Source organism: Nematostella vectensis, chromosome 3, assembly GCF_932526225.1.
Source record: "Nematostella vectensis chromosome 3, jaNemVect1.1, whole genome shotgun sequence".
NCBI classification, from domain to species: domain Eukaryota; kingdom Metazoa; phylum Cnidaria; class Anthozoa; order Actiniaria; family Edwardsiidae; genus Nematostella; species Nematostella vectensis.
Window position 1 is genome coordinate 4,935,092 of NC_064036.1, and position 27,427 is coordinate 4,962,518.

Sequence of the window (27,427 nt, forward strand, 5' to 3'; positions counted from 1 at the left end):
CCTTTGGTGGAACATCTTGAAATATGTGATTTTTCCATTTCGAGCAAAACCACAGGGTACCCGCGTCATTAAAACGGAAAAAAAAATAAAATACACGTCTCAATCAGTACATTGAAAAGGCCATTGGTCAAAGTTGATTAAAGACAATGTTTGGATATCGAAACAAAGTAAATTACCCCTGTTAAATATATTTTTTTACAATATTTCTGTATTCCAAAAACCACAGGGTACCCGCGCTGAAAACCTGAAAAATTGAAAATACAAGTCTGAATAAGAAAATTTCAAAGTTCATTGGTCAAAAATGATTAAAGACACAATTTTAGTATCGAAATAAAGCAACTTGTCCATGCTTTATTTCTATTTCAAATATTTTCTCTACAAATATATTTGTCTAGAAAATAAACTTATATGTGACATCAGCTCAGTTGGTAGCCTATTCAATACATGTAATAAAGCGGTAATCTTGAACACTTTTGTAATTTCTTGAGGTTTTGCACCAGCCTAGAGAAAGCTACTTACACTTCTAATGAAACTGAACGTCTAGCTCTAGCTCGATTAGTCAAGAATTGTGGAAAAGTCTGACCTTTACACTTTCCAAATGAGCACTACAGTCTAGAGCATTCTTCTGGCAGGTTCATCTTCTGGTGCTGCAATCCGATTAGAATTTGTATCGCATTATATTTATCAGCGATCATTGGGGACTGCTCGAATGGACTGTTTGGTGCGAAAACTCCACGATATGTAACTTCTGAAGTAAAAAAAAAAGGCTCATCGTTTTTGGTTATGATTTGATGGAAATGTTGCATTTACAAATAAGCTGTAGTGGGGGGGGACTGGGCGGGTTCAGTCTATGGAATGTGTGGAATGTGTGGAATGCGGGCGGTTGTTTCGCCTGCATAAACAATCGGCAAAAGTTAATGTAAGCAAAATAGATTTCGCGAACGCGAATAATCAATTAGGGCCGGTGTTTCGCCGGGAGTCCGTCGGCGGCCATCTGGCCAACTACGTCGACTGTCGGACTGGGTAGTTTGAGTCTAACATTCGGCGAAGTTAATGTAGGCAAAATAGATTTCGCGAACACGAATAATCAATTAGAGGCAGGTGTTTCGCGAACACGAATAACCAATCAGGGCCGGTGCTTCGCGTTCATGAATAATCAGGGTGTAGGCCGGGCGCGTGCAAGCCCAAGGACTTGCGCTTACACGACTTTTTGGGGCAGCCGTGAAAACGAGGAGGGCCGCCAACCTACGGAGCGCGGAATAATCGTTTTTCGGCTGTGAGTTCGAAGCCGCCTGCGTGGCGTTTAAACCTGAGTTCTACTCGAACACCCCGCTCCCGAACTCCTCGCGAATTTTTTGCAGTCTCTTTTTCACCCTTTCGCGTGCCACCAGGGAGGGCCCCTTCCCGCTTTTTTTTATCATGCGGTGCGAGGCCGTGTCGAGCTCTGATGGCGGCCTTGAGCGTGTTGTATCTCTCTTGTTCCTGAAGTATCAGCCGAAACTCTTCGTCTGAGATACGCCCGTCTTGCAGAGCCTTAGAGACCAGCTCGCTGATCGAGTTTTTCTTACTCTCCGCTAGAACCATCGTGTCTTCGTGTTTAGCCACCTTGCTCGTAAGACCCCTAGAGACCACCCCCGCGCCCGCGCCCACGACACCGACCAGCCCAGCGACCCCTGCCAGCGGAGCGCCGATCAGAACCCCTATCCCACTCAAAGAGACTCCCAGCCCGGCGCTGGAAAGCACCCCTGCAGCGATGCCGGATGCCACGGACACAGCATGGGTAACGGCGAAGGCGCGCTTATACTTCTTCCGCACCTGTCGATAATGCGTTATCTCGTTGTCTAGAACCGCCTGAGTGTCACGTATTACCTGGAGTCGGAGACTTTGCGCGTCGCCGCCGGTGCTTGCCGGAGCGGTAGGCGTCTGCGGGGGGTGGGCACTGGGGAGCGGGGGATATATGGATATGCCACCGCTGCTAACGTCGCTGTTCGCCATGCCTGCTATGTCGGACCTAGGTTAGCTCTAATACGAGGCGAACAGGCTTGCCCTTAAAGTCCACCCGTCTACCACGGTCATCCCTGATCCATATTCGGATACTCGAGACAAACTCAGAGGGAGACGCTGCGACGCAAATGGGGATGTCGGGCCCATAGACGACTTTCTCGTGCGGCCTCCCGCGGGTTTCTAGGCAAGCCAGAACGTTTGAATTCTCGTCTAAGGCGAGGCACTGTGAGCGGTCTACGATGTCGCAGAAGACGTAGATGGCCTCTATTTTCGGCAAAGTCACCTCAAGTGGGGGGATCCCCAAGGGCATTGCGAGGCCCCGCTCCCCCATCTGATCGTCTTTAGCCTCTAGGCCAAATAGTGCGCAAAGCTCGGCGTTCAGGAACACAACGCCTGTGGACACGAGCACGATCTTCCCGGTGAGGGGGTCCTGCTTCGCGGTCAGAACCTGGCTTTTAGCGCGGTTGATCGTTTCCACGATGGACTCGGCCGTGTGGTGCCCGGCTGGCAGAGAAGCGATGGGCGGGAGGGGGGCTATTGTCGTTATCTGCTGCTCCCTCTCGAGATTATATCAGCTGTTAAACAGCGAGCACTGCCGGAGCGCCACAAAGCGTGGGCGTCTTATCGGCTGCCCGAAGAAGAGCGTCAGTTCACCGGAGGTGAACTCAGCGTGTAGGACCACCATTGTGTTGAACATAGCCCACCTTCGTGTTTAATAGGGTTGAGCATGGATTGGGAAGGCTGGCAGATGCTGAACGAGGTCCCCCGAAGGAAGGAGGAGGAGACGAAGAAGGCGGCAGTTGCGGCGGGGGCCTCTATAGCCGAACATATCAAACACGCTATAGCCGAACAAGCCAAAAAACCGGTTTCCCTAGGTTTCCCTAGGTCTCTGACCCTCGCGCAAAAGCTGCTCTACGTCGTGCCCGCGACCCCCGTGGAGAGCACGGCCTCAGACATCACCCCACTACTCACGCAGCTGGAGATACACGTGGCTGAGGACAAATCATTCACGACTAGGGTCCGAGACATATTCAAAGAGACAGTAGTCACGCACAAGTCCGCCAAGGAGTCTCGCCGGTGGCTATCGGAGCCTTCCTATGGGTACTGGCCACAGCAACTCAACTTTGCGGTCTGGTGCGCAACCGCCGGTTGTGGGGTGTCCCTAACTGACCCCACTTTCGCCACGCTCCCCTCTGTCATCAGGGGATTTCTAAGGTTTCACGTCTACTTCACCACCCGGAGGATACTCTACGAGCTCGGCGTCCCCCTGCCTGGCGACAACCCGTTCGCGCAAAAAGGTAACCCCTACAAGAAGGCCGCTTTCGAGTGTCTGTGCATAGAGTTCGGTTTGCCGCGTAAGCCGGACTTCCGATGGAAAGGCGGGCGGAACCACGGGCTAGGCGATGTGTTTGTGTTCTACCCGGGGGAGGGGTATCGCAACGTGCACGTGATCCGCGGCTATGACACGGCAGCGGATGAGTACCCGAGCCACCTCAATCTGTTTAGCGACGAAGGTGGGACGTACAATAGTGGGAGGCAGGTGGGTTACATACGCAACGACGACCACGGGGGCGTGCAATATAGCTGGTTTGCGCCTCCCAAAGGCGAGGGTCTGACAAAAGCAGGGCTAGGGAGACTCGACCGCTCGGTCGAGGCGTTCGTCTACACGGTGCTTGGTACACAGGTAAACGTCCGTTCCTCCATCGCAGGGGCCGGTGGGCCGGCCATGGAGGCGCAGGCGGAGTTCACGGAGCTGCTCGAAGACGCGATCATGGAAAACGACATCGCTCAAAGCGTGCAAAGGTACCAGTTAGCCGTGCAGGAGGCCAAGGTGAGACTGAGTCTTGCGGTTGCACCAGGTGTGTGGCTGATGCCGAGCGATCTGGTGATAAACACGCAAAGCGTCGTGGGCTACAACAATAAGCTGCAGAAAGCCACGGACTCCATGAAGCTCGGCGCAAACGCGATCAACACCGAGACAAAGCCAGTCGGTGCTCATAACATGGCCGGTGGGCATCCTAGGGTGCAACACGCGACTGACCACGTGCCGCCCCGGCGGCAAAGCACCACTGCGAAAGTGCACGCGGAGGGCGCGGCTGCCCCGGACCTGGGCAGGCTGCCGGGTGCCGTTCCGGCGTCGGCACGACAGGCTGCGCATAGCACGTCGGGCGAAAAGAGTGACCACACCGCCCTCAAGGTGGGGTTGTCGGTGCTCGTGGCGGCCGCGGCGTATTACTTGTTCCGATGACTGCTTTGCATTTGACGAACCGAGAACGCGGCTACGGCTAGAATGAGCAGCCACGCGTTTTCGCCAAGGAATTTCACCGCTTCCCCCGCGGCCTTAAACACGAAGTTCGCGATGCTGCCTACTAGCCCCGGGAGAAGCTTGCCTAGCTTTTTCCCGATGGCCTTAAGCCCGTTACCGACCCCTCTGGCCACGGAAGAGAGCGACTTGCCGAGCGACGTCACAATGGCCGCGATTGTCGTCGCTACGGCCAACCCGATAGCGGTGGCGGTGAAGCCGTACTTTTTGAAGATGGCTTTGATGTGTTCTCTTAGCGGCTTTTGGTTCTCGAGCTCTCGGTTTTCGCGTTCTAGTTCGTCAATCTCGGACAGCCTCTCCTCGTTGCGCTCACGGGCCTCTTGGCGGCTACTCTCTGACGAGTTAGGGTCGTCGATGGTCTCCCTGTCTGTGGCTACCACCCCTTGCAGCTCTTGGATCCGTTCTGTGTTCTCCTGGATGACCGCGTCTATCTCTGCCACGGACCCCATCGCCAGCCTGAAGCCTCTCAGTTTTGCAACGTCCTGTCGGACGCTCCCGTCCTCGTTGAACAGCTGTCTTGGTTTAGATCACCCCCCTTTGTCGAGGTTGCGAACCCGTATTAGCGTCTTTCCCCTCCGGTCTGACTGGAACTGTAGCAGACTCTCTCTAAGGTTTGGTATTCCTCCCTGAGGAACTGGAGACCGAGTCTTGTCGCTGCACCCTCTGTGATGAACGAGGTTTCAGCGCTTGCCGTTCCTGTGGTTCGCGTGGCCATGCTATGCGCATCATGCATACGCGACGACGTGCTCGTCATTGGGATCGACTCCCCATCGTCGGGGTCGAACGGGATAAGGGGCGTCGTCTCGTCGTCCCCCACCCCGCGATCGGCGGACGCACCCGGCAAGGTATCGTCAATGTCAACGTCAACATCACCCATGATGCGCGCGCATAACTCGTGCTATGCTATGTTAGATATGTCTAACAGTCCGCACCATAGCCTCGCGACTTCGTACTTTACGTGCATATATACACGCGATGTCAGTCAGCGATAAACTCGACCCCCAACGAACACCCAGAATCCCACTGGGGTTGAAAGCCGAGAGAACTGTTCACCGGGTCACTCTCAACCCGTCGACGGCCTCCCCAGAGGAGACACTATATGTGGCGGTCCCAAAGCTATCGGAAGGCGTCACGCTCGTGCCTGGCTCCTTGAGGGTCGGTCTCGAACTCTCCGTCTCAGGCCATGCGAATAATACCGTCGTGAACAACGTCGGCCGAAATCTCGTGAGCCGCCTGAAAATCACGTTTGCAGGAGAAATGCTCCAGGACACCAACCGCTACGACGTCTTCAAGACGTATGAGGAGCTTTACCTGTCCAAGGTCGAGAGAGAGGACCACCTGGAGCAGGGCATACAGTCGGAAAACATGCGCAAGCTTCGCTCCAAGGCCGGCGATAAGGCGACCAGTAACGCCAAGGAGAACGCTCTAAGCGCCACCCACGGGGCGAGGTACACCATCCCGCTAGACCATTCTCTGCTGACGGACCACGGCGTGCTATACCCAAGGGCGCTCTCCGAGGCGCTGCTCTTCGAGATCACGTTCGCATCGGCTGACCAGGTAGTAGTCGGAACTGATGCCACCAAATTATCCTATGGCATCAAAAATCTAGAGCTGGAGTACGAAAGCCTGAGGGATGACAACCTCGCCCGGTCTGCAGCCGCCGCCTACCACAACGGCACAACGTTCTTCTACGAGCAAGTGAACCTCCACAAGACCTTCGTGATTAGCAAAGGGACGGACAGCATAATCAACGAGAGTGTCAACCTGCCGCGAAGGTCTATGAGTGGTCTGCTGCTCCTCTTCGTGGAGCCATACACGGCAGGGGCTCGCGACTCTGAGAAGTTCGTGTACCCCGACATCAAGAGCGTTCGCGTTACAATCGACGGCACGCCAAACAAAGTCTTCAGCCAGGGCCTGCGCCCCACGGATTTCTGGAGGGAGGCGAAAAGGCGGTTCGTCCGCCCCTCCCCGGGGGGGGCACAACGGAGCGCCCGCCGCCCCGGCAATCGGCCCCGAGTCGTTCTATGGCGATATCAAATTTGCTCTGTGGATCGACCTTCGAACGACGGACGACAGCGCCATCCATGGGGGTGGTCTCCGATTGGTCAATACCCGCGACGGCGTGCACCTCGAGATAAAACGCACGGCAGGCGGCTCGGGTAGCGTAAACTGTCACGTGTTTGTAGTGGCCGACGCCCAGATGAACCTTATGAACGGACAACTAGAGTCCATACAATACTGAGCACATACGCCGGAGCGGTATGGACCCGAAAAACGTCCCATTTAACGCTCTCATCGTGGGCCCGACGTCATGCGGGAAGACCCAATTCGTAGTGGAACGACTGTGCGGCCCTTTCCGGGGCAAGTTTGACTACATCGTACTCATGTGCCCCACCTTTGTCTACAACAAAACATACGACGGCTTCGGCGAGGGCGACAATCGTCTGTTTGTCATCGTACCTGAGGCGGGTCAGATCGACATACTGCTGAGGTTTGTCTCCACTCTCTTCGAAGGCACTAATACGCTAATCATACTCGACGACTGTGCGGCCTCGAAAGACGTAAAGAGGCGCTCTGACCAGCTCGTCAACTTGGCGTTCAGCGCGCGCCACGTGGGTATCAGCGTGTGGGTGATCACGCAGCAGCTCACTAGCATCACGAAGCCGTTCCGCGAGAACATCGCGGCCCTGGTGGTCTTCTATACCCCGAGCAAGGCGGACATGAAAGCTATCCTGCATGACTACGGCGCGGAGCTTTCAGAGGAGAAGATGAAAGAGTACATGAAGGCCCTCAAGACGAAAAAGTTCTCGAAGTTAGAGTTTTGCTTGCGTCACCCTTATACCATCGCCCTGGTCGACCGATGATGAGCGACGAATGCTTTGAGAGTCTTCTCGAGGGGGGGCAGCCTGCCGACCTCCCGGCCGTCGAGACGTTGGACTGCCCGACGCAAGCCGTCCCGGCTGCCGGTGAGCAAACCGAGATAGCAGACGCGAGGGAGAAACTCGCGATTCTCGTAGCCTCGGGGAAGTCGAGAGAGATGGTAGGCAAAGCCCTGACCCACGGCGACGTCAAACGCATGAGCGCCGAGGAGGTGAGGAAGTACGAGAGGCGATACGAGACCGCTCTAGCCAGCCGGACTACAGACGCCCTGGCAGACAGCTTTCTGAAGCTAACGACCAAGCTGGTAGGCATGGCGCTGCCGATAGACAGTGTGGCCGATCTTCACAACGACCTAGTGTCCGACTACATCATCAACAACGAGCTCCGCGCTTTGTGCGGAAGCCTAGCTCTACGCTGCGGCCGTTTGATGGCTTTAGCCGCCGGGGCGTTACACATAGCGCGTCATGTGGACTGTCGTGCCGACACCGGAACGGCAAGCGCTGACGCGCGGTGCCAACGCGAGGTAGCAGCCGCGGACAGTGTCGAGCCCTCCATCCCAGAGTAGACGCGCGTGTGCACACGCATTTGAAAGCTCGCCACTTCTCCTACCACAAGGTACCAAGTACTTGGTTCCAAGTAGTTGACACCGCGTGTTCGCACGTCGACGCAGATGGGGGAACCTCAAGGAAGTACCAGTGCCCAGCCTGACGAACAACTTGCTCAAGAACTTGCCCAAGAACCTGGCAAACAGCGTCAAGAACCTGCACGTACGCCAGTGGCTGCGCTCCCGGCAGCGGCGCGCGACGCGCGAATCACGAGCCCCGAACCGCCCGCGACCCGACCTCACCCTGGACGAGTCGAAGCCGGAAGGCGCTTGGCAAAGTGGAACCGAATCAACAGAGCGAAGAAAGAGGTGCTTTGTGTCGCCGCTGCGCAGCAGCTGCCGGTAACCCCGGGGCCGAGCGAGCCGCAGCCGGGGCGGCGCTTGCGCGCCGACGATGCGGCAAGCGCTGGCATGCCTTCGGCACACACACCTGCCCCGGAGAGCAACTCTGCCTGGTCGGCCAGCTCGATCATCGGGTTCGCTAGTCTTCTAGTGTCATTGATCGGTCTCTACACACATAGGCGGGAGCTAGCTGCCGCGTTCACGCGCACACCGGCTGGTGGCCCCGGGGCCAAGCGAGCTACCGATCCGCACGCAGCGGCCGACGGCGGGACTCCACCCACAAGGCCGCCGCTGGCGGCCACACAGCAGACCAAGGAGCGCGCTCCGGCGACAGCGCTTCGCGCTCCCGGGTCTCGGCTGCTATCCATGGAGTAAGCAGACATTTAGACACGAGAGTGCACTCCACCCATATCCGCACGATGTCGACGACGCAGCAGAGCAAGATTACAAAGACCATCACCGACGCCGCAGTCATAACCGGCCTCGTCGCCGGCATCGGCTGGTTTGGGCGCAAGGTCTTACACGAGGACTTCACCAAAGATCCCTCCGCGAACGCCATGAACTACGCAAAAATGACTGCCGCCGTCGCAGGTGCTGTCGCTTTGAAGGGTTACCTTGAGGACCAGAAGATCCTGCCCATGTAGGTGTCGTGCCGACGTGTGGTACATGTAGGCCGTGTATTAAACTCGTGCGCGCCCTGCGCATACACACAGCACGTGGAGTGCGCTTCGCGTAAACATGGCCTCTGTCGCGATTTTGATTGGCGGCGCCGTCCTGAACGCGACTGCTTTCGTTGGTGGCAACTACCTCGCAAAGTTCCTGTCGAACGATGAGAGCCCCGCCTTAGCCGAGAAGGAGAGGCACGACAAGGCCCTAGAGAAATACCAACAAGACTATGGACGCTACCAACAGCGGCGACAAAAAATCCTCGATTGGCAAGCTCAAAGTCGCGAGAGAGGGTCCCTCGCAAAGCAGAACTTCACCGACACCGACTACGCGCTCAAACTCTACAACCAGACCTCCCTGGAGTCGATGCGGGCCCCCGAGCTGTCCGACTACTACGTCCCCAGCAAAACACAGAAGAACGCCGAGTTGGCGTACATAGGCGCCGGCGCTCTCGCCATCGGCTACGCAGCTAGCCGCTTGCTGTGATGCAGCTGCCATCGAAACGCGTATACGTGCGTATGCGTCTAGGCGGCCTTTTTCCATGCTGCGCGTATACGTACGCCGAAGGCTGAGCAGACGGCATCCGCCTGTTGGAGACTGATTCCCCCGTCGCGATACGCACTAATGGCCCGCCGGAACGGCAAGCGCATGTCCGACGAAGAGCTCGATGCGTTCCTTCGTCCTATATACTACGCCAGAGGTGGTTTCCAGGGAGTGACCGCCCTGCATGCCAAACTTCCCAAGGGCTCAGCCTCCATAGATCGAGTGCGCAAGTGGGTGGGTTCGCAGCCCGTCGGGGGCTACACACAGACGCCCCCTCCTCCGACTACCTACGCCCACTTCTCGGAGCAGATACCAAACCGTATCCACCAGTCGGACCTGCTGTTCTTACCAACCGACCGCGGGTACAAGTATGCCCTGACTGTCGTTGACGTTGCTTCACGGTATAAAGCCGCCCGCCCACTGAGGACTAAGAGCGCGGCCGTCGTCTCCCGCGAACTCGCTGGTATCTATGAAGAGGGACCTCTCACATGGCCTAAAGTCCTCATGGTTGATGACGGCACGGAGTTCAAGGGCGCTACCACGAAGCTCCTAACAGACCGCGGGATGGAGGTCCGACGGGCTGAGCCAGGGCACCACAGGAGCCAAGCTTTCGCCGAGTCTTTCCATCGCTGGCTGGCGCAGCGCCTATTTCGTGCGCAGTACTCGAAGGAGCTTGCGTCCGGCAAGACAAACCGCGAGTGGGTTACTACTCTGCCAATCGTCATCTCGGACATGAACGCAACGAAGACTCGCATGACTGGCCTTGCGCCTGAGGACGCAATTAAGCTGAGGCGCGTGCCTCTCAAAGCCGAAAAGCCTCCCCTAGAGGTCCCCTTGGAGGTCGGGACGGGGGTGTACATCGCCGTAAACGAGGAAGACCTTCAGGACAAGGGCCGACGGCGAGCGACGGACCCGTGGTGGACAAGCAAGGCATACCCGATACTAAAGAGGGTCATGGAGCCCGGACAGCCTGTGTTGTATTACACGGCGTACTCTAAGCACGGCTTCACGCGATCGCAGTTGCGCGTTGCGTGATCAGCGCTTGTGCCTTCTGTTGCAGCTAAGGCACGCGAGTCTGACATTCCACTTGTAGTGACCCTGACTGTCGTCCAGCCGGTCGATGCTGAAGCATTGGGGATGACTCTTGGTGTACCCCTGAAGCAGAAGCTGAGTGCCACAGACCGTGCACTTCTTTTCCGCGTCAGCAATCATGCCGAGTACGTGGTCTACCGTCAGAACGTGCTGCGATCCAGTGTACTTTGTGCGACCCTTTTGCCTGTCGTCTATAGCGTATCGCTTGATTCGCGCTATAATGAGCTCTTCACTGGGCGTAGCCTGCAGTCCTGTGGGAACCAAGGCACCTGGGGTGTCATCGGGGGGGATCACGCGGACTATCTGTTCGGCGAGCCGCACGCGGGAGATGCTGGTGTACACAGCATTCGTGATCCAGCCCTCTAAGCTGTGGTCTATGATAAACAGACGTCTTGGGTTCTGGATGGTCTTGCCCTGCACCCGGTGGACTGTCCCCCAACCCGCGTATTTCCACTCGAGGGGAAGCCCGTTAAGGACCACGCCGAGAGGGACCTCGACTACCGTGCCTTTGTACGCGTCGACCTTCTCGCCCCTTTTGCCTGGCACGGGCACCGGCCGTCCTTGTTTGCGATAACGATGCGCGACGCTAGGATCGGGGTCAAAGCGGATGGTTGCTGGCAGTCGGGGGTAGTTTTTCCTGTGGTGCTCGACCAATCGCTGCTGGACAAGGGCCCCCATCTTGTTGGTCGAGCACACCCACATATCGCTTGGGTGGGCCCGCTCGATCGCCGCGTCGAACGCCACCCCATCCCACTCCTCTCGAAACACCTCAAGCTGTTGGGAGTCTGGCTGACACCAAATCCGGCCCTTTATGTCGTGGAGCCTGGAGGAGGGGGCGGCAGAGCCGCAGTCGCATGTACTGTACGGATTTCCGCAGTCTTCACACAGGCAGAGGTAGTCGGACTCGAACCAGCGGATGTTCCCTTGTGCCCACTCCTTGAGCACATCGTGAGGCCCCTCTTTGTCTCCCCAGGGCGGGACCTGTCCATAGTCGCCACAACACACTACCTGACACGGCCGCGTGGCGAGATACCCTAGGATGGCGCGTAGCACTTTAGTCTGCACCTTACAGCACTCGTCAATGATGATCACTTCTGCGAGACGGTCGAGTTTGTGCCCCAGCTCGGAAGGTCTCCACTCCTCTATCGGCTTCTCCGCTGGTATGCAGAGGTAGTGGTGGTAGGTTTGAGCGCGCCCCGCGCACGCGAGGCGCGGGTTGTTGCGATGGTCGTGGGCGAGGTCGTTCTCGGGGGTGAGCACCACAGCGTTGCGGCCACGGAACATGCTCACTGCCCACTCGGTCTTCCCCGATCCTCCTTGGCCGGCTAGATACATCCTTGCAGAGGTCGCGGCCACCAGATCGCACGGCAGACTCGGCGCAGTGCTTGGCTCCCTAGCCAAACACCCCGACCTCTTCGGACCCCAAGCCGCCTCGGGCCGCCACTCGTACCCAGGCCTCTTGTGGCGCCACTCTCCATACCTCGGATTTCGCTCCACGAGCTTCACACCACTGGGCACCGCCTTTGCGTATATGGCATCTGTGCACACACGGAGGACGTCTTCGCGAGGGAACCGCCTCAACATGCGTCGCAACGCTATGTTTGTGTACGCCAAGACGAAGGCCCTGATGTGGTACCATTGTGAGCGCCGGACTCCGTCTTTGTATTGGATCAGATGAACCTCGTCGGCATGCTCGAAGTTGAGTAAGAGGTCGGTACCCGCAAGGAGGTTTGTCAGATACGCGGCTTCTTCACGGTCGCGGACTACGATCGAGGACTCGTCGCCATGGCGAGCGCACTTGCCTACGAAGCGCACAGCGAGATCTCGACCCTGCGAGTCTTCGCCGCCGGGGCCGGAGTGGGGGAACTTGATGGAGTCCTTTTTTCCGACGCTGTACAACACCTCCCTCGCCGCGGCCATGGCGAGGTCACCCGAGTCTAGCAGGTCCTTGAGCTCTGGCGTGGTGATCCAGCCCTCGTTTTGTTCCAAGTGCTGCCCTACCCTCCCGGAAGTGTAGGGGTGGCATGCCTCGGAGAACCCCCACTCGGTCAACTGAATGGCCCCGGTCAGTTGAAGAACCTCGCTCAATGGCCGTCCCGCAACATCCGCGATACGATACACGTTCGTAGGGAAGCCGTATTTCCGTACCAGATCAATGGCGTCCGAAGCGCCGCCGAAGACACTGTCCTCGCATCCTAGGTACGCCGCACGCATGTCGATGTGCTCATGAGGCCACGCCCCTAAGTTTTCCCTGCTGTTCCACACCTTGGACTCAACCTGCGCCGCCCGCCAGACGTTCCTGTATTTAGGAGGCGTCGGCCTGATGTTTTCTCTTTGGGTCCACTTCTTGAAGCGATACCCTATTGCGCCGCCCAACGAGTGCGTAGCTTCGATGTACTCTTGGTAGGCTGGGTGATCATCAGGGAGCCATTGAGGATCATGTCCAGTCTCGTCTGTAAACGCCCTGTCGATAGCCCATCCGTCTTGTCCCGATCGGTACAGTTTGCCTTCGTGCGTGATTATAACACGCCCACACAGCCAGACCCTCGTGCTTCTGGGGATCGCCCTGCTTATGAAGCGGATGAGCACCTCTCGCACCTTCGCCTCGTGAGTTTTTGCGGCGGCACTGGTAGCGCGAGGCGCTGCCTCTCCCTGACATAGCGAACGGAGCTCCCTCTCAGCCTCGGAGTCTAGGCCGTGGACGCTCGCGATCGCAGGTGGTTCAGTCGGAAGCTCCGCCCAGGCGTGGTTATTGTGGCAAGGGATGCGGATTTGTGTGTACCCCCTCTCGTACTTCCCCGAGTCCCACAGGACATTGCCCAGGGCGTCCACGGCTACCAGCTTTATCTTGAGCTTTCCTTCCATCTCAAAGAGGTCTTCTTTGGTGCACCCCGTGGTGGCCAGCTTCTTGTCAAATCGCTCGAGGATCTTGCCTCGTGTCTTGGTTAGACCAAGGGAGCGCGAGGTGCCGCGATTCCTCAAGAAGTCGGCAACATAGCTCACAACACAGTTGGCGAAGACGTCACCCCCCTCTCGCACAAACATTGGCCCAGGCTCACCATTTTGCTCAAGTAAAGGGCGAAGCTCGTATCTCACGTAGACGAGGTACTCTCGCCCCTTCTCCCAAATACCCGCATCGATACCTTCCAGGGCACCGACTGCGATTTGGCCCCCCCCCTTTTGACTAACAACCCACCGGTCTTGTGCTCCGAGCGCCCTTCCTCCTCTGTGATTGGCGCCAATGGCTCTGCGGGAGCCTTACCAACGACCGTGAAGAGTCTGTAACGCCGGTCGGGGTCTACCATCTCGAGCACCAGCGGAAGCACTGCGTTCGCCCGCAGGGACTCTCGCTCGTGCGAGACCCACCACACCGAGCCGTCGTCATTAATATCAGGCCCTCGCACAACCGGCTTTAGAGCAATCACACCTGTCCCACCAAGATCTCGCATCTCCTGGTAAACACCGGCGCTTATGTCCCGGCCCCGTAGAGTGGCATCCACACTTGGGAACCGAAGATGGGCGCCGCCGACGAAGAGAAAGTAGTACGTCTCGGGGTCTAAGCTCTCCGGACCCTTCTGCTGCCGGGGCGGCAGCAGAGGACCGAACTCGCGCCGGACCTCCTCCATCCACACCCTCTCCGGTACGAGCGGCTTAAGCAGCCTGTGTTTGACATCGTCGGGGATGTCCTCGTCCAGGATGTTTTTCACCAGCCCTGCCAGTACGGCGGGCACCTCTTTGTCGCGCATGCTATCGAGAATCTCCTCTATGTAGGCGTCCATGTTCGAGCACACCACGGGCCACCCCAGTCTCTAACTGAGAGTTGGGCATACCCCGCGCCACCCAATCTCTAATTGACCGCACCGCGGGCTGCGATGTCAGATAAGACGGGTGCGAACAACTTCCGAGCGCACCTCTCGACGCCGCGCATCCTCTGCCCCTCACGATTCGCTCCGCAGGGGCGACACAGCCGCGTCTCCGACTGGGTCCCTATGCCGCAGCCCCTGCACGGCACGGGGAGGGGGCTGCCCTTACGGAGCCTTTGGAGGTGCACCTTGCAGTAGGTGTCCAAGCACCTCCGGCCGCACGTGTTTGCGCGGCCGATCCTTAGCCACCCGCAGTAATCTTTTCCGCGTCCAATCCTTCGAACGCTCGGTATACCACAGGACATACGAATGTCTAATTAAAAACCCAACGCCTAATTAATTATTCATGAACGCGAAGCACCGCAGCCCGATTGGTTATTCGTGTTCGCGAAACACCTGCCCCTAATTGATTATTCGTGTTCGCGAAATCTATTTTGCCTACATTAACTTTTGACGATTGTTTACGTACGTGAAATCGATTTGGCCCACATTAGCTTTTGCCGATTGATTATGTACGTGAAACCGATTTGGCCTACATTAACTTCGCCGAATGTTAGACTCAAACTACCCAGTCCGACAGTCGGCCAGATGGCCGCCGACGGACTCCCGGCGAAACACCGGCCCTAATTGATTTTTCGCGTTCGCGAAATCTATTTTGCTTACATTAACTTTTGCCGATTGTTTATGCAGGCGAAACAACCGCCCGCATTCCACACATTCCACACATTCCATAGACTGAACCCGCCCAGTCCCCCCCGTAGTGACTTATTTATTCATTTAAGTTTGTTTGTCCGATGTAAAAGCTTTGCGTATTTCTTGGCTTTCGGTGACGCTCACCGGCTCGTTATATTGTTTTTCTTCTTGTCAAAGTTTTCCTTTTCAATCTTTTCAGGATTATAAACAGAATAAAATAATGACTCAAAGTGCTCGTCGTCGCCTATTAGCAACATCTATTTATTTGTGTTTTTTTTTGGTTGATTTGTTTGAGTTTTTTTATGATCTTTTTTTTATTTAATTTCAGCCAAATTAAAGAGAATTTCGCGATTGTTATCAGAATTTAGCTAGCAAACTCTTTTCCTACTGCCCTTTTTGGCAGTAGGAACAGAGTTTGCTAGCTAAATCCGATTAGCATTTGTATCGCATTATATTTATCAGCGATCCTTGGGGATGGTCCAGTGCGGACAGACTTACCTCCAACACACGGATCGCTGCTAGAAATGGTGCGATGCAAATGCACAAATTGGATTGCATTTGCTTTCTTTAGGCTGGGTGTAAAACCTCAAAAAACACAAAAGTGTTACTGATTACTAGAATAGTCTTCAAAAGCTTTATTAGACAACAAAGATGACAAATACAGGATACCCCCAAACAAACAAATTGGAAATAAAATGAATATAAAAAAAATTGTAGTCGCAGTCACATATCCGTGCGATGGACCATGTACAGGGTAAGTCTACGTTGAAAACATTGGCAAGTAGGGTCTGATAATGGTTCTTCAGGAAATATTTATAAGCGCGAGTAGGCCAGAGAACGTATTGAACTGAGCTACTTACTAAATTCTATGGTTTTACAATACGATTAAAATTAGATGCTTGAAACGTAGTTGTTCTGCAAAGAGCCGGAGGTTGGGTTCCGGTTACGAGTACGATTATGATTTACAAAAGTGACAAAAAGTTAAACATTCAGGTCGGTTATTTCGAAGTTACACTAGTTAGTTACACTAAAAAAAAAAGATTAGGTCTTTCACCTCTCAGTCGTAGACCAAAGGTAGTAGATCGAGTTTTAGAAGTCGCTCTTTATAGCTCGAGTCTCCGATCTTGGATTTTAGGATTCAACGGGTGGCTCGCCTTTTAACTCTTTCTAGGAGGCTATTTTAATTCTTACGCTGCCGGGGGACCAGACTTCAGTGGCGAAACATAGTCATCCTGAAGAGCCTCACAGTCCTTTATCGAAGAGATTCTTCGGTATAGCTTTGTGTCGTCTGAGTATATAGCGATGTTAGTGCCTTTGTCTGTGGCGTCTGGTAGATCGTTGATGTAGGTCCTAAATAGAAGGGGGCCTATAAGGCATCCTTGAGGGACCCCCGAAGTCACTGGTAGGTGTCGAAAGGCCATGTCTTCTATAACAACCCTAGCTACTGAGTTGCTGTGTTTTCTATACAAATTTCAGTCACTGACGCCAGAATGCAGAAATACATTTGTGGAGAAAATATTTAAAATAGAAATGAAACATGGACAAGTTGCTTTATTTCGATACTAGAATTTGTGTCTTTAGTAATTTTTGTCCAATGACCTTTGAAATTTTCTGATTCAGGCTTGAATTTTCAAATTTGTTTAGTGTTTTCGACGCGGGTACCCTGTGTTTTTTTGTTACAGAAATATTGGGAAAATATGCAGGGGCAATTTGTTTTGTTTCGATATCCAAACTGGGTATTTAATCAACTTTAACCAATGGTCTTTCAAATGTACTGATTTAGACGTGTATTTTATTATTTTTTTCGTTTCACCGACGCGGGTACCCTGTGGTTTTGCTCAGAAATGGAAAAATCACAAATTTCAGGATGTTCCACCAAAGGGATTTTTGGGGACTTTTAGTATGTTAACTAGGTTGTATCACTTGTTCAAAATCCGTTGAGAGAAATTCTATTGCAATTAGTTCCACCTGAAACCACAGATTGACTGGACTATTGTGAATTCTTCGTTTTCTTGTAAAAATTTATCAATTATTTTCTTCACGTCGAGGCTGCTAACACTGGGAAAGCAGTCCTTTTAAATTGACTCGGGCCACCTCAAAACAAAATTGTTCCATTAGTAATAAACAGTGAAACGCCAGGACGCTACAGCTTTATCACCATGCCCGTTTGATTTATTGTAATATCAGATTTGTTGAATGCGATTTCGCCTGATGTTGACCCGTGTAAGGATTTCTACGGGTACGCTTGTGGGGGCTGGATCCGGAAAAGCGAAGAAAAGTACAAGAGCGAAAAGTACTCCAAAGACCAGTTTACCATCATCGAGGAAGAAAACGAGGCATTCCTCAAAGCCGTATCGGAGGATAGAGAAATACGGGCGAGATACTCAAAGGTAGTGCTATACTTGCGTTTATTATCAGGGGGCGCGTGCATCTTCACTTGATCAGCAAATGTGTTATCGGTGCTATCTTATTGAAGCATCATGCCTACGAACCTCCCTCCCTCGCCTCTCTCGGCAAGTCATTGCTAGAACTGGAATACAGATGATAAGTTGTCTCATCCAATTAAAGAAAAACTAGACACTTCCAATAAGACGAGTTTAGAGATATGAATGTATCAAACAGGAACCCCTTTATATGCCCTAACATTTTTTCCCTTTAAAGTAGTAGCCTTTCGGTTGAGTTGGGCATTCCGTTAAATGCACATTTTAGCTCCCAATAGTCCTTCCCCCTCCCCTTCGAATTGTTTTGTGTGACCAGGAACGTAGGAACTTAGAACTTATCTAATACTGTCTGCTGTTTTTTTATTCAACACAGGTTGAGGCCATCACGAAAGCTCTAACACACTACAGCTCTTGCATGGACATGGACACAATTGACGCACGCGGGGCTAAACCAATGCTCGCACTGCTGAAGAAATACGGGCTTGATACCATCTTAACCGGGAAGTGGAATGAAAAAGACTTTGACTTCACCCAAAGCAGCATCCAGTTAAGCGCCGAACTCGACGTTAGCCCCTTTTTCACAAACAAGGTGGAGCCTGATCCACGAGACAGCAAAAGAAATATGATCAGCGTAAGTTCCTTATCAAGCATGCGCAACAAAGAACAGAATTCTCAACCAGTATCCTACATGGGAGAGCTTAACAAGAGCGAATTGAATTATTGGGATTAGATGGCATTGAAATGATTGGAGGGCGTCGAAATTGCACTAATGCTTTGTCACATTCCACTAATTTTCAGCTGTCCCAGAACTCTTGGCTTAGTCTGGATTTATACTCACTCCGATCAAACACGACACAAAGCCGACGAGTGAGTACACTAACAGGGTCGTATATGACCATGTATTGCCACTTTATTTTTGAAAATTCATTCAAATTGAAACCCGTTTGGGAACCCCTTCAAAGTGTCTGGTCAATCTGAACTGTATGGCGAATGTTTCTAGTTTGGAAATTCTGAGATGAATATTAGATACTATTAATTGGGGAGGTGCAGGTGCAAATCCAAATCTCTTTTTGTCAGCCTCGTACTGATTCTGTTATTTAAGGCTGTGGAGCTGTACATCGAATACATAGCCAACATGACGTCCATGCTAGGAGCTTCTCGTGATTATACAGACAATATCCACAAATTTCTCGACATCGAGAAGCATATAGCAAAGGTACGTAAGATCACATGATTTGTTTGTAAAAGGATTATTATCGTTTTACTGCCAAGGTTGGGCTAAATGTTATACGAAGAAGCATATAGCACGTACAAAAGTACGTAAGATCACATGATTGGTTTGTAAAAGGATTATTATCGTTTTACTGCCAAGGATGGGCTAAATGTTATACGAAGAAGCATATAGCACGTACAAAAGTACGTAAGATCACATGATTGGTTTGTAAAAGGATTATTTATCGTTTTACTGCCAAGGATGGGCTAAATGTTATACGAAGATTGTGTCCTGTACTGCTACAGAGCCAAGGTCACTAAGCACTCGCGATGTTACTACGGAATAAGTGTCTTACTTTTTTCTGGTATTTCTACGGTAGGGTGTTACTCTTGAATAGGAAGGACTTGTTCCGACGCACTTGGTAATAAAAATGTTAACGGTATTACAAAAGTGCGTTAATTTAACCACAAAATGTATCAGGTTTTATAGAGTGTGCCAAATTATTGCAGAGCGTTTGTGCAGATATTGAAATGTGTGAGGATGTGATAGCGTGTGACTGCTAGGAAAAGTCTTAGTCGCGAACGATCTTATTCACACAACCTTTATGCATGACATAACATTGCTTAAAAATTGGTTTCCAGCTGGTTGTTCCGTTTTACCGATATGAAAAGGATAAGTTGTACAGGAAGATGTCTCTAGACGAACTGAGACGGCTGACATATCCATCTAAGGTACATAATCTAAGAGATACTTTGGGCCATAGTCATGGCTCATCTGAACATTTGAATGTCCACTTATTATTGTTACCATCGTTACGGCTCAACTGAACTTTTTTTAAATGTCATACAATATGAGATATATCTGATCTGTCCGAGAATACGTCTGTTTGCAAACTTGCCGTAACGCGCGAAATGTAACCATTATGAGTTTGGCGAGAAGCCTGCCTTAGTCACCCTAGTCTATCACGGTCATCATAGCCGTAACAGTTTACTTCCGGAAGGCCGACGGAAACCTCAACCGACGAGAGACAAAATAATCTATTACGATCCTCGCTTTTTAACAGGTCATCCACTCTCAGTCACATCCTCAAAGAAACTTCCAATAGACATACTGCTTTTACAATTTTGGAATAATTTTCGCACCAAATCGACCGGAAGTAAACTGGTGACTTTGCCGCCTGATGTAGAGAACAGAACAACCTCCATGTAACGGACACCTGAACAGAAACAAGGACCAAGTGCTCTCAGGTCAACCACGAATAAAAAATGACCGCTGAATATAATCATATTTCAAATAAACGTTGTCAAAGCAAAAAGCGAATGGCGATTGCCAAATGGTAGTTCTTCGACCGAAAGGTGCTTCTGGGTACTATTTGTCAGTGCAAATGGCAAATTTGCAACAACAAATTTGACAACGTTATTTGAATAGGTGTACCTGTTTGAAAAGTTGCCTGTCACCCTGGAATAAATTTGAACTTTTTTTATATTGTTTGGTCACACTGCAAACGTGAGGTTATTTCTTATGTCTCTATCACCAGCTTGACTGGCATCGGTACGTCGAGGGCGTGTACGGCTCAGGAGAGAGGAGTATCTCCAAGGATCAGGAGATCATCGTGTACGGCGTTGACTATATGCGCGAAGTCAACAAACTCATGAACCAATTCTCCAACAGGTCAGCACACGTGGATCCAGGTTATCCTATCCCTAGGGGGGAGGAGAGGTGGGGGTTCTCGAATCCGAGCCAGGGGTGGTCAGTATTATTTGAGCTAAAGACTGAAATAGTGAGGAGAGTTTAATTATGTTGTTTTTGTGCAGAGTATACCTTTCACAATAAGTATGAAGACTTTCCTGTAAAAGAGACGTGGTTGTACTCTAGGCACGCTTTTTTTGACGTTGTGCATATGCACGTCAGTAAAATTGGTATTTTATTGGCGTTTATCCTATATATATATAATTTGTTATGCTTGTTCCGATACTAGACCAGACTCGACCTCTATTTTACCCAGCCTTCCAAGTTATATAATGTTATATAATAGTTATTATTTCCTGGCTAAATAAGACGATATTTGTATAATCAGGTATATGACTTGATGTTCCAAAACCAGATTTGATCCAACTCAAACAATATTCACACAAACCAAGCAAACTGACATGTCTCAACTAAATGTTCCACCCAGCTTTAAGTACTATTTGTTTGTTTAATGTTCCCTGCTGTATTTGTGCGTTTTTCCTGCCTTTTTTCTTTGTGTGTGTTACTAGTTTGTTTTTTAACATTCTATTAAGGGAAACTTGAGTTTCGCCTATACGATAGATCCTTGTTTTGATTTAAGCCCTATTTCATTTCTCAGGACGTTAGCAAGCTACCTAGCCTGGCTTGTGATCGATGCAACTCACTACTACCTTGGTCAAGATGCCTATGACGTTTATGGGAACTACAGCGTCATTGCTCACGGTTCCTACCAGCCTCTGGCTAGAGACAAGCGGTGTTTTTATATCCTGAAGAAAAATTTTGGTCTGCCGCTGGGCAGAGTGTTCGTGGACGAACGGTTTGGAGAGAAGAGCAAGAAACTGGTATGTAGCCACAGGGAGCCCAAGCTCACAGTAAGTGCTTTTTGGGTTTTCTGAGAAATTCTTAATTAAAACACACGAAACTCACCGAGCGGTTAGAAGTGATCATTTTAATTATCTGATCACTTCTTACCTGACTATAGTGAATGACGGACAGGCCGTAATAAATAGTACGGAAATATTGTTAGGAATGTTTTTTATCGCTTTTTAGGTAAAAGAAATTGTAGAGAATATTCGACAAGTCTTGGTGACGGATTTACAGAATGTTGATTGGATGGAAAGCAATTCGCGACAGGCAGCTATTAGAAAGGTAATGGCTTGCTGATGCTGCCACTGGTGATGATAATGATTAAATAATGGTAAGGATGATGATGATAGTAATGATGATGATGAAGGTGATGATAATGAGTGTTTATTGGATAGAGAAGAATTCGCTACAGGGCAGCTATTGGAAAGGCAATGGCTGGTTGATGTTGCTGCTACTGATGATGATGATAATGATATCTTTGTTTGTAAGTGTTTTTGTTGGGGACGATGTTGATGATAAAAATGATATCGTTGTCGTCATAGTTGATACCTTTGCTAATGTTAGTGATTAATAAATTGTTCATATTTGATGTTATTGAATTGTTTCATTTTTCAAAATAATATATTACATTATTGCTATGCTGTGATGTGTTATATTGATATGTTGTTATTAATCCTGTTGTTGTTATTGTTTGTTATTAATGATGTTGTTGCTGTCCGTGGTTGCTTTTAAGCAACAGCCTTTCCTGATATTTTTGACGTTGTTGTCGCTGATGTTTGGATGTTCTTGCTGTTTGAAGTTTATGTCATTTCATTCCAGGCTAAAACTATTAGAGAGAACATTGGCTTCCCGGACTACCTCTTGGACGACATAAAGCTGGACGATATTTTCAGAGACGTATGACTTTGACTTTGTCTTCTCTGCACCATTATTCAACTCCGCCATGTCACCTCAAGGACGTAGTTATCTTTATGCAAATGCGCAAGATTTAATGGCACAGATATGATTAACATATGAATGAAACCCCTTAAATCGAATATAGGAATTTTGTGATAATGGCGAGCCTTTTAAAAATCCTGAGCCTGCTATTTTATCACTGTCTGAGTATTTGACTGCCGTATGACGTATTTCGTAACAGGTGGTCTCTGAAAGAGGCAAATACTTCGAGTCATCTGTCTCAATACTTTCACATGACAGACAATTTAACATCCGAGACTTTGGAAAAGCAGTGGACAAGTCAAGGTGAGATGAATGGACGAAAAAGTGTGTACTGAATGCGACTAAGGTGATCGTACAGTAGTAATCACTATCACTATCACTATCACTATCACTATAACTACCAATATTACTACCACTATTACTACCACTATTACTACCACTATTACTACCACTATTACTACTACCACTATCACTATCACTATCACGATCACTACCACGATCGCTATCACTATCACTATCACTATCACTATAACTACCAATATTACTACCACTATTACTACCACTATTACTACCACTATTACTACTACCACTATCACTATCACTATCACGATCACTACCACGATCACTATCACTATCACTATCACTATCACTATCTCTATCACTATCACGATCACTACCACGATCACTATCACTATCACTATCACTATCACTATCACTATCACTATCACTATCACTATCTCTATCTCTATCACTATCACTACCACTATTACTACCACTATCACTATCACTATCACTATCACTATCACTATCACTATCACTATCACTATCACTATCACTATCACTATCACTATCACTATCACTATCATTATCATTATATATCCAAACTTATAAAAAGTGAGAATTTATTCTAATTTCCATCTTCTCTACAGATGGTTGACCTCTCCGATTGAAGTTAATGCATATTACAATCCCTCCAGTAATAAAGTGGGTAAGTAATAAAGTTATTTCTATTTTTCGTCGGTAATTTTTATCATTTACTAATTTGGTAGTTTTTGTTTTAAGAATTTCCCGCTGCTATCTTACAATTCCCGTTCTATAATCAACGTTTTACAAGGTAAAAGATCCTCTAGCTTACTCGATGTCCTTTTTTCGTTATCCATTTCTTGTTATCTTTAATCTTTGTCTGTCATCATACGTTATTCGTATCACGTGGATTACTCAGTAACAACGCTTTATAGTTTTTCCTGTGTTACGATCAAAATTATCTAACCTGATACAGAGCCTCGAATCCTTTTTGTTTTTATTGACAGTGGCCCCTTGCGATAAAGCTACTTTCGAGGCACCCTAACTTTATAACAGCGACTCGAATGCACTCATTGGGTGGATATCCACTCCCTATTTTGAGTAACGAAAATCATTTCTCTTTGTTTTGCATGAAAATTGTCAAACATAGGGGGGGACCAGGGGGTTTCAGTGAAACGGCCTGGGAGGCGCGAATCGCCCCTCCGGGCCTCCCAGCCCCGTCTCTATATATCAGGCAGATAATGCTTTACGTACATAAACAATCGGCAAAAGCTAATGTAGGCCAAATCGATTTCACGTACATAAGCTTTTGGCAATTGCTAATGTAGGCCAAATCGATTTCACGTACATGAATAATTAATTAGGGCAATCGTCCGTGAGGCCGGGCGCGTTTCACGTACATGAATAATTAATTAGGGCTGCGTACATGAATAATTAATTAGGGCTGCAGGCCGGTGGGCTCGTTTCGCGTACATGAATAATTAATTAGGGCTGTAGGCCGGGCGCGTTGGACTTGCAATTAGACATCCGTCTGTCCTGTGGTATACCGAGCGTTAAGGATGAAGTGCGGAAAAGATTATTGCGGGTGGCTGAAGATCGGCCACCCAAACACGTGCGGCCGGAGGTGCATGGACACCTACTGCAAGGTGCACCTCCGAAGCTCCGTAAGAGCAGCCCCTTGCCGTGCAGGGTCTGCGGCATAGGGACTCAGTCGGAGACGCGGTTGTGCCGCCCCTGCGGAGCGAATCGTGAAGGGCAGAGGATGCGTGGCATCGAGAGGCGCGCTCGGGGATGGTTCGCACTCGTCCTGTCTGACATCTCAGCCCGCGGTACGGTCAATTAGAGACTGGGTGGCGCAAGGTATACCCAAACTCTCAGTTAGAGACTGGGTGGCACAAGGTGTGCCCAAACATGGACGCTTACATAGAGGAGGTTCTCGGTAGCATGCGTGATAAAGATGCGCCCGCCGTACTGGCAGGGCTGGTCCAGAACATCCTGGACGAGGACATCCCCGACGATGTCAAACACAGGCTGCTTAAGCCGCTCGTACCGGAGAAAGTGTGGACAGAGGAAGTCGACCCTTTGCTTCCGGGACGGCGGCAAGGGGGCCTGGAGGGCTTAGACCCCGAGGAGTACTATTCTCGATTCGTCGGCGGCGCCCATCTTCGGGGCCAAGACATAAGCGCCAGTGTTTACCAGGAGATACGAGATCTTGGTGGAACAGGTGTCATTGCTCTAAAGCCGGTTGTGAGGGGGCCTGATATAAATGACGACGGCTCGGTGTGGTGGATCTCGCACGAGCGAGAGTCTCTGCGGGCGAACGCAGTGCTTTCGCTGGTGCTCGAGATGGCAGACCCCGACCGGCGTTACAGACTCTTTACGGTCGTTGGTAATGCCCCCGCAGAGCCATTGGCGCCAATCACAGAGGAGGAGGGGCGCTCGGAGCACAAGATAGGAGGGTCGTAAGTCAAAAGGGGGGGCCAAATCGCAGTCGGCGCCCTGGAAGGCATCGATGCGGGTATTTGGGAGAAAGGGCGAGAGTACCTCGTCTACGTGAGATACGAGCTTCGCCCTTTACCTGAGCAAAATGGTGAGCCTGGGCCAATGTTTGTGCGAGAGGGGAGCGACGCCTTCGCTTCTTGAGGAATCGCGGCACCTCGCGCTCCCTTGGTCTAACCAAGACACGAGGCAAGATCCTCGAGCGATTCGACAAGAAGCTGGCCACTACGGGATGCACCAAAGAAGACCTCTTTGAGATGGAAAAGAAGCTCAGGATAAAGCTGGTAGCCGTGGACGCCCTGGGCAACGTCCTGTGGGACTCGGGGAAGTACGAGAGGGGGTACACACAAATCCGCATCCCTTGCCACAATAACCACGCCTGGGCGGAGCTTCCGACTGAACCACCTGCGATCGCGAGCGTCCACGGCATAGACTTCGAGGCTGAGAGGGAGCTTCGTTCGTTATGTCAGGGGGGGGCGGCGCCTCGCGCTACCAGTGCCGCCACAAAAACGCGCGAGGCGAAAGTGCGAGAGGTGCTTATTCGCTTTATAAACAGGGCGATCCCCAGAAGCACGAGGGTCTGGCTGTGTGGGCGTGTTATAGTCACGCACGAAGGCAAACTGTACCGATCGGGACAAGACGGATGGGCTATCGACAGGGCGTTTACAGACGAGACTGGACATGATCCTCAATGGCTCCCTGATGATCACCCAGCCTACCAAGAGTACACCGAAGCTACGCATTCGATGGGCGGCGCAATAGGGTATCGCTTCAAGAAGTGGACCCAAAGAGAGAACATCAGGCCAACGCCTCTTAAATACAGGGACGTCTGGCGAGCGGCGCAGGTTGAGTCCAAAGTGTGGAATAGCAAGGAAAACTTAGGGGCGCAGCCTCATGCGCACAACGACATGCGACGGTGTCCGGCGCTCACAACGGTACCATATCAGGGCCTTTGTCTTGGCGTACACAAACATAGCGTTGCGACGCATGTTGAGGCGGATCCCTCGCGAAGACGTCCTCCGAGTGTGCACAGACGCCATATACGCAAAAACTCGACCGTCTCGCAGAAGTAATCATCATTGACGAGTGCTGTAAGGTGCAGACTAAATTGCTACGCGCCACCCTAGGGTATCTCGCCACGCGGCCGTGTCAGGTAGTGTGTTGTGGCGACTATGGGCAGGTCCCGCCCTGGGGAGATAAAGAGGGGCCTCACGATATGCTCAAGGAGTGGGCACAAGGGAACATCCGAGTCCGACTACCGCTGCCTGTGTGAAGACTGCGGAAAGCCGTACAGTACATGCGACTGCGGCTCTGCCGCGCCCTCCTCCAGGCTCCACGACATAAAGGGCCGGATTTGGTGTCAGCCAGACTCCCAACAGCTTGAGGTGTTTCGAGAGAAGTGGGATGGGGTGGCGTTCGACGCGGCGATCTAGCAGGCCCACCCAAGCGATATGTGTGTGTGCTCGACCAACAAGATGGGGGCCCTTGTTCAGCAGCGATTGGTAGAGCACCACAGGAAAAACTACCCCCGATTGCCAGCAACCATCCGCTTTGATCCCGACCCTAGCGTCGCGCATCGTTATCGCAAGCAAGGGCGGCCGGTGCCCGTGCCAGGCAAAAGGGGCGAGAAGGTCGACGCGTACAAAGGCACGGTAGTCGAGGTCCCTCTCGGCGTGGTCCTTAACGGGCTTCCCCTCGAGTGGAAATACGCAAGCTGGGGGACAGTCCACCAGGTGCAGGGCAAGACTATCCAGACTCCAAGGCGTCTGTTTATCGTAGACCACAGCTTAGAGGGCTGGATCACGAATGCTGTATACACTGGCATCTCCCGCGTGCGGCTCGCCGACCAGATAGTCCGCGTGATCCCCCCCGATGACACCCCCGGTGCCTTGGTTCCCACAGGACTGCAGGCTACGCCCAGTGAAGAGCTCATTATAGCGCGAATCAAGCGATACGCTATGGACGACAGGCAAAAGGGTCGCACAAATGACACCGGATCGCACCACGTTCTGACGGTAGACCACGTACTCGACATGATTGCTGACGCGGGAAAGAAGTGCACGCTCTGTGGCATTCAGCTTCTGCTTCAGGGGTACACCAAGAGTCATCCCCAATGCTTCAGTATCGACCGGCGGGACGACAGTCAGGGTCACTACAAGTGGAATGTCAGACTCACGTGCCTTAGCTGCAATAGAAGGCACAAGCGCTGATCACGCTAGCGTGACGCTAGCGTGGCGCTAGGGTGACGCTAGCGCGACCAGCAGATTTTTTCGATCGCGCTGGCGTCACGCTACGCAACTGCGAACGCGTGAAGCCGTGCTTAGAGTACGCCGTGTAATACAACACTGGCTGTCCGGGCTCCATGACCCTCTTTAGTATTGGGTACGCCTTGCTTGTCCACCACGGGTCCGTCGCCCGCCGTCGGCC

At 51.5% G+C, this 27,427-nt stretch overlaps 1 protein-coding gene across 1 annotated transcript in view; it reads left to right on the top strand.

Annotated features, from left to right (window-relative positions):
- The window catches only part of LOC5512643 (endothelin-converting enzyme homolog), a 42,104-nt gene that overhangs the window by 1,502 nt on the left and 13,175 nt on the right, over positions 1-27,427 (top strand). Inside the window, exons 2-13 of the mRNA XM_048725686.1 lie at positions 17,198-17,400; positions 17,825-18,082; positions 18,250-18,318; positions 18,554-18,667; positions 19,306-19,395; positions 20,202-20,335; positions 21,012-21,234; positions 21,443-21,541; positions 22,079-22,156; positions 22,398-22,501; positions 23,128-23,186; positions 23,261-23,312. Coding sequence (XP_048581643.1) covers positions 17,198-17,400; positions 17,825-18,082; positions 18,250-18,318; positions 18,554-18,667; positions 19,306-19,395; positions 20,202-20,335; positions 21,012-21,234; positions 21,443-21,541; positions 22,079-22,156; positions 22,398-22,501; positions 23,128-23,186; positions 23,261-23,312 — 1,483 coding nt within the window. The remainder of the gene's footprint in view (positions 1-17,197; positions 17,401-17,824; positions 18,083-18,249; positions 18,319-18,553; positions 18,668-19,305; positions 19,396-20,201; positions 20,336-21,011; positions 21,235-21,442; positions 21,542-22,078; positions 22,157-22,397; positions 22,502-23,127; positions 23,187-23,260; positions 23,313-27,427) is intronic.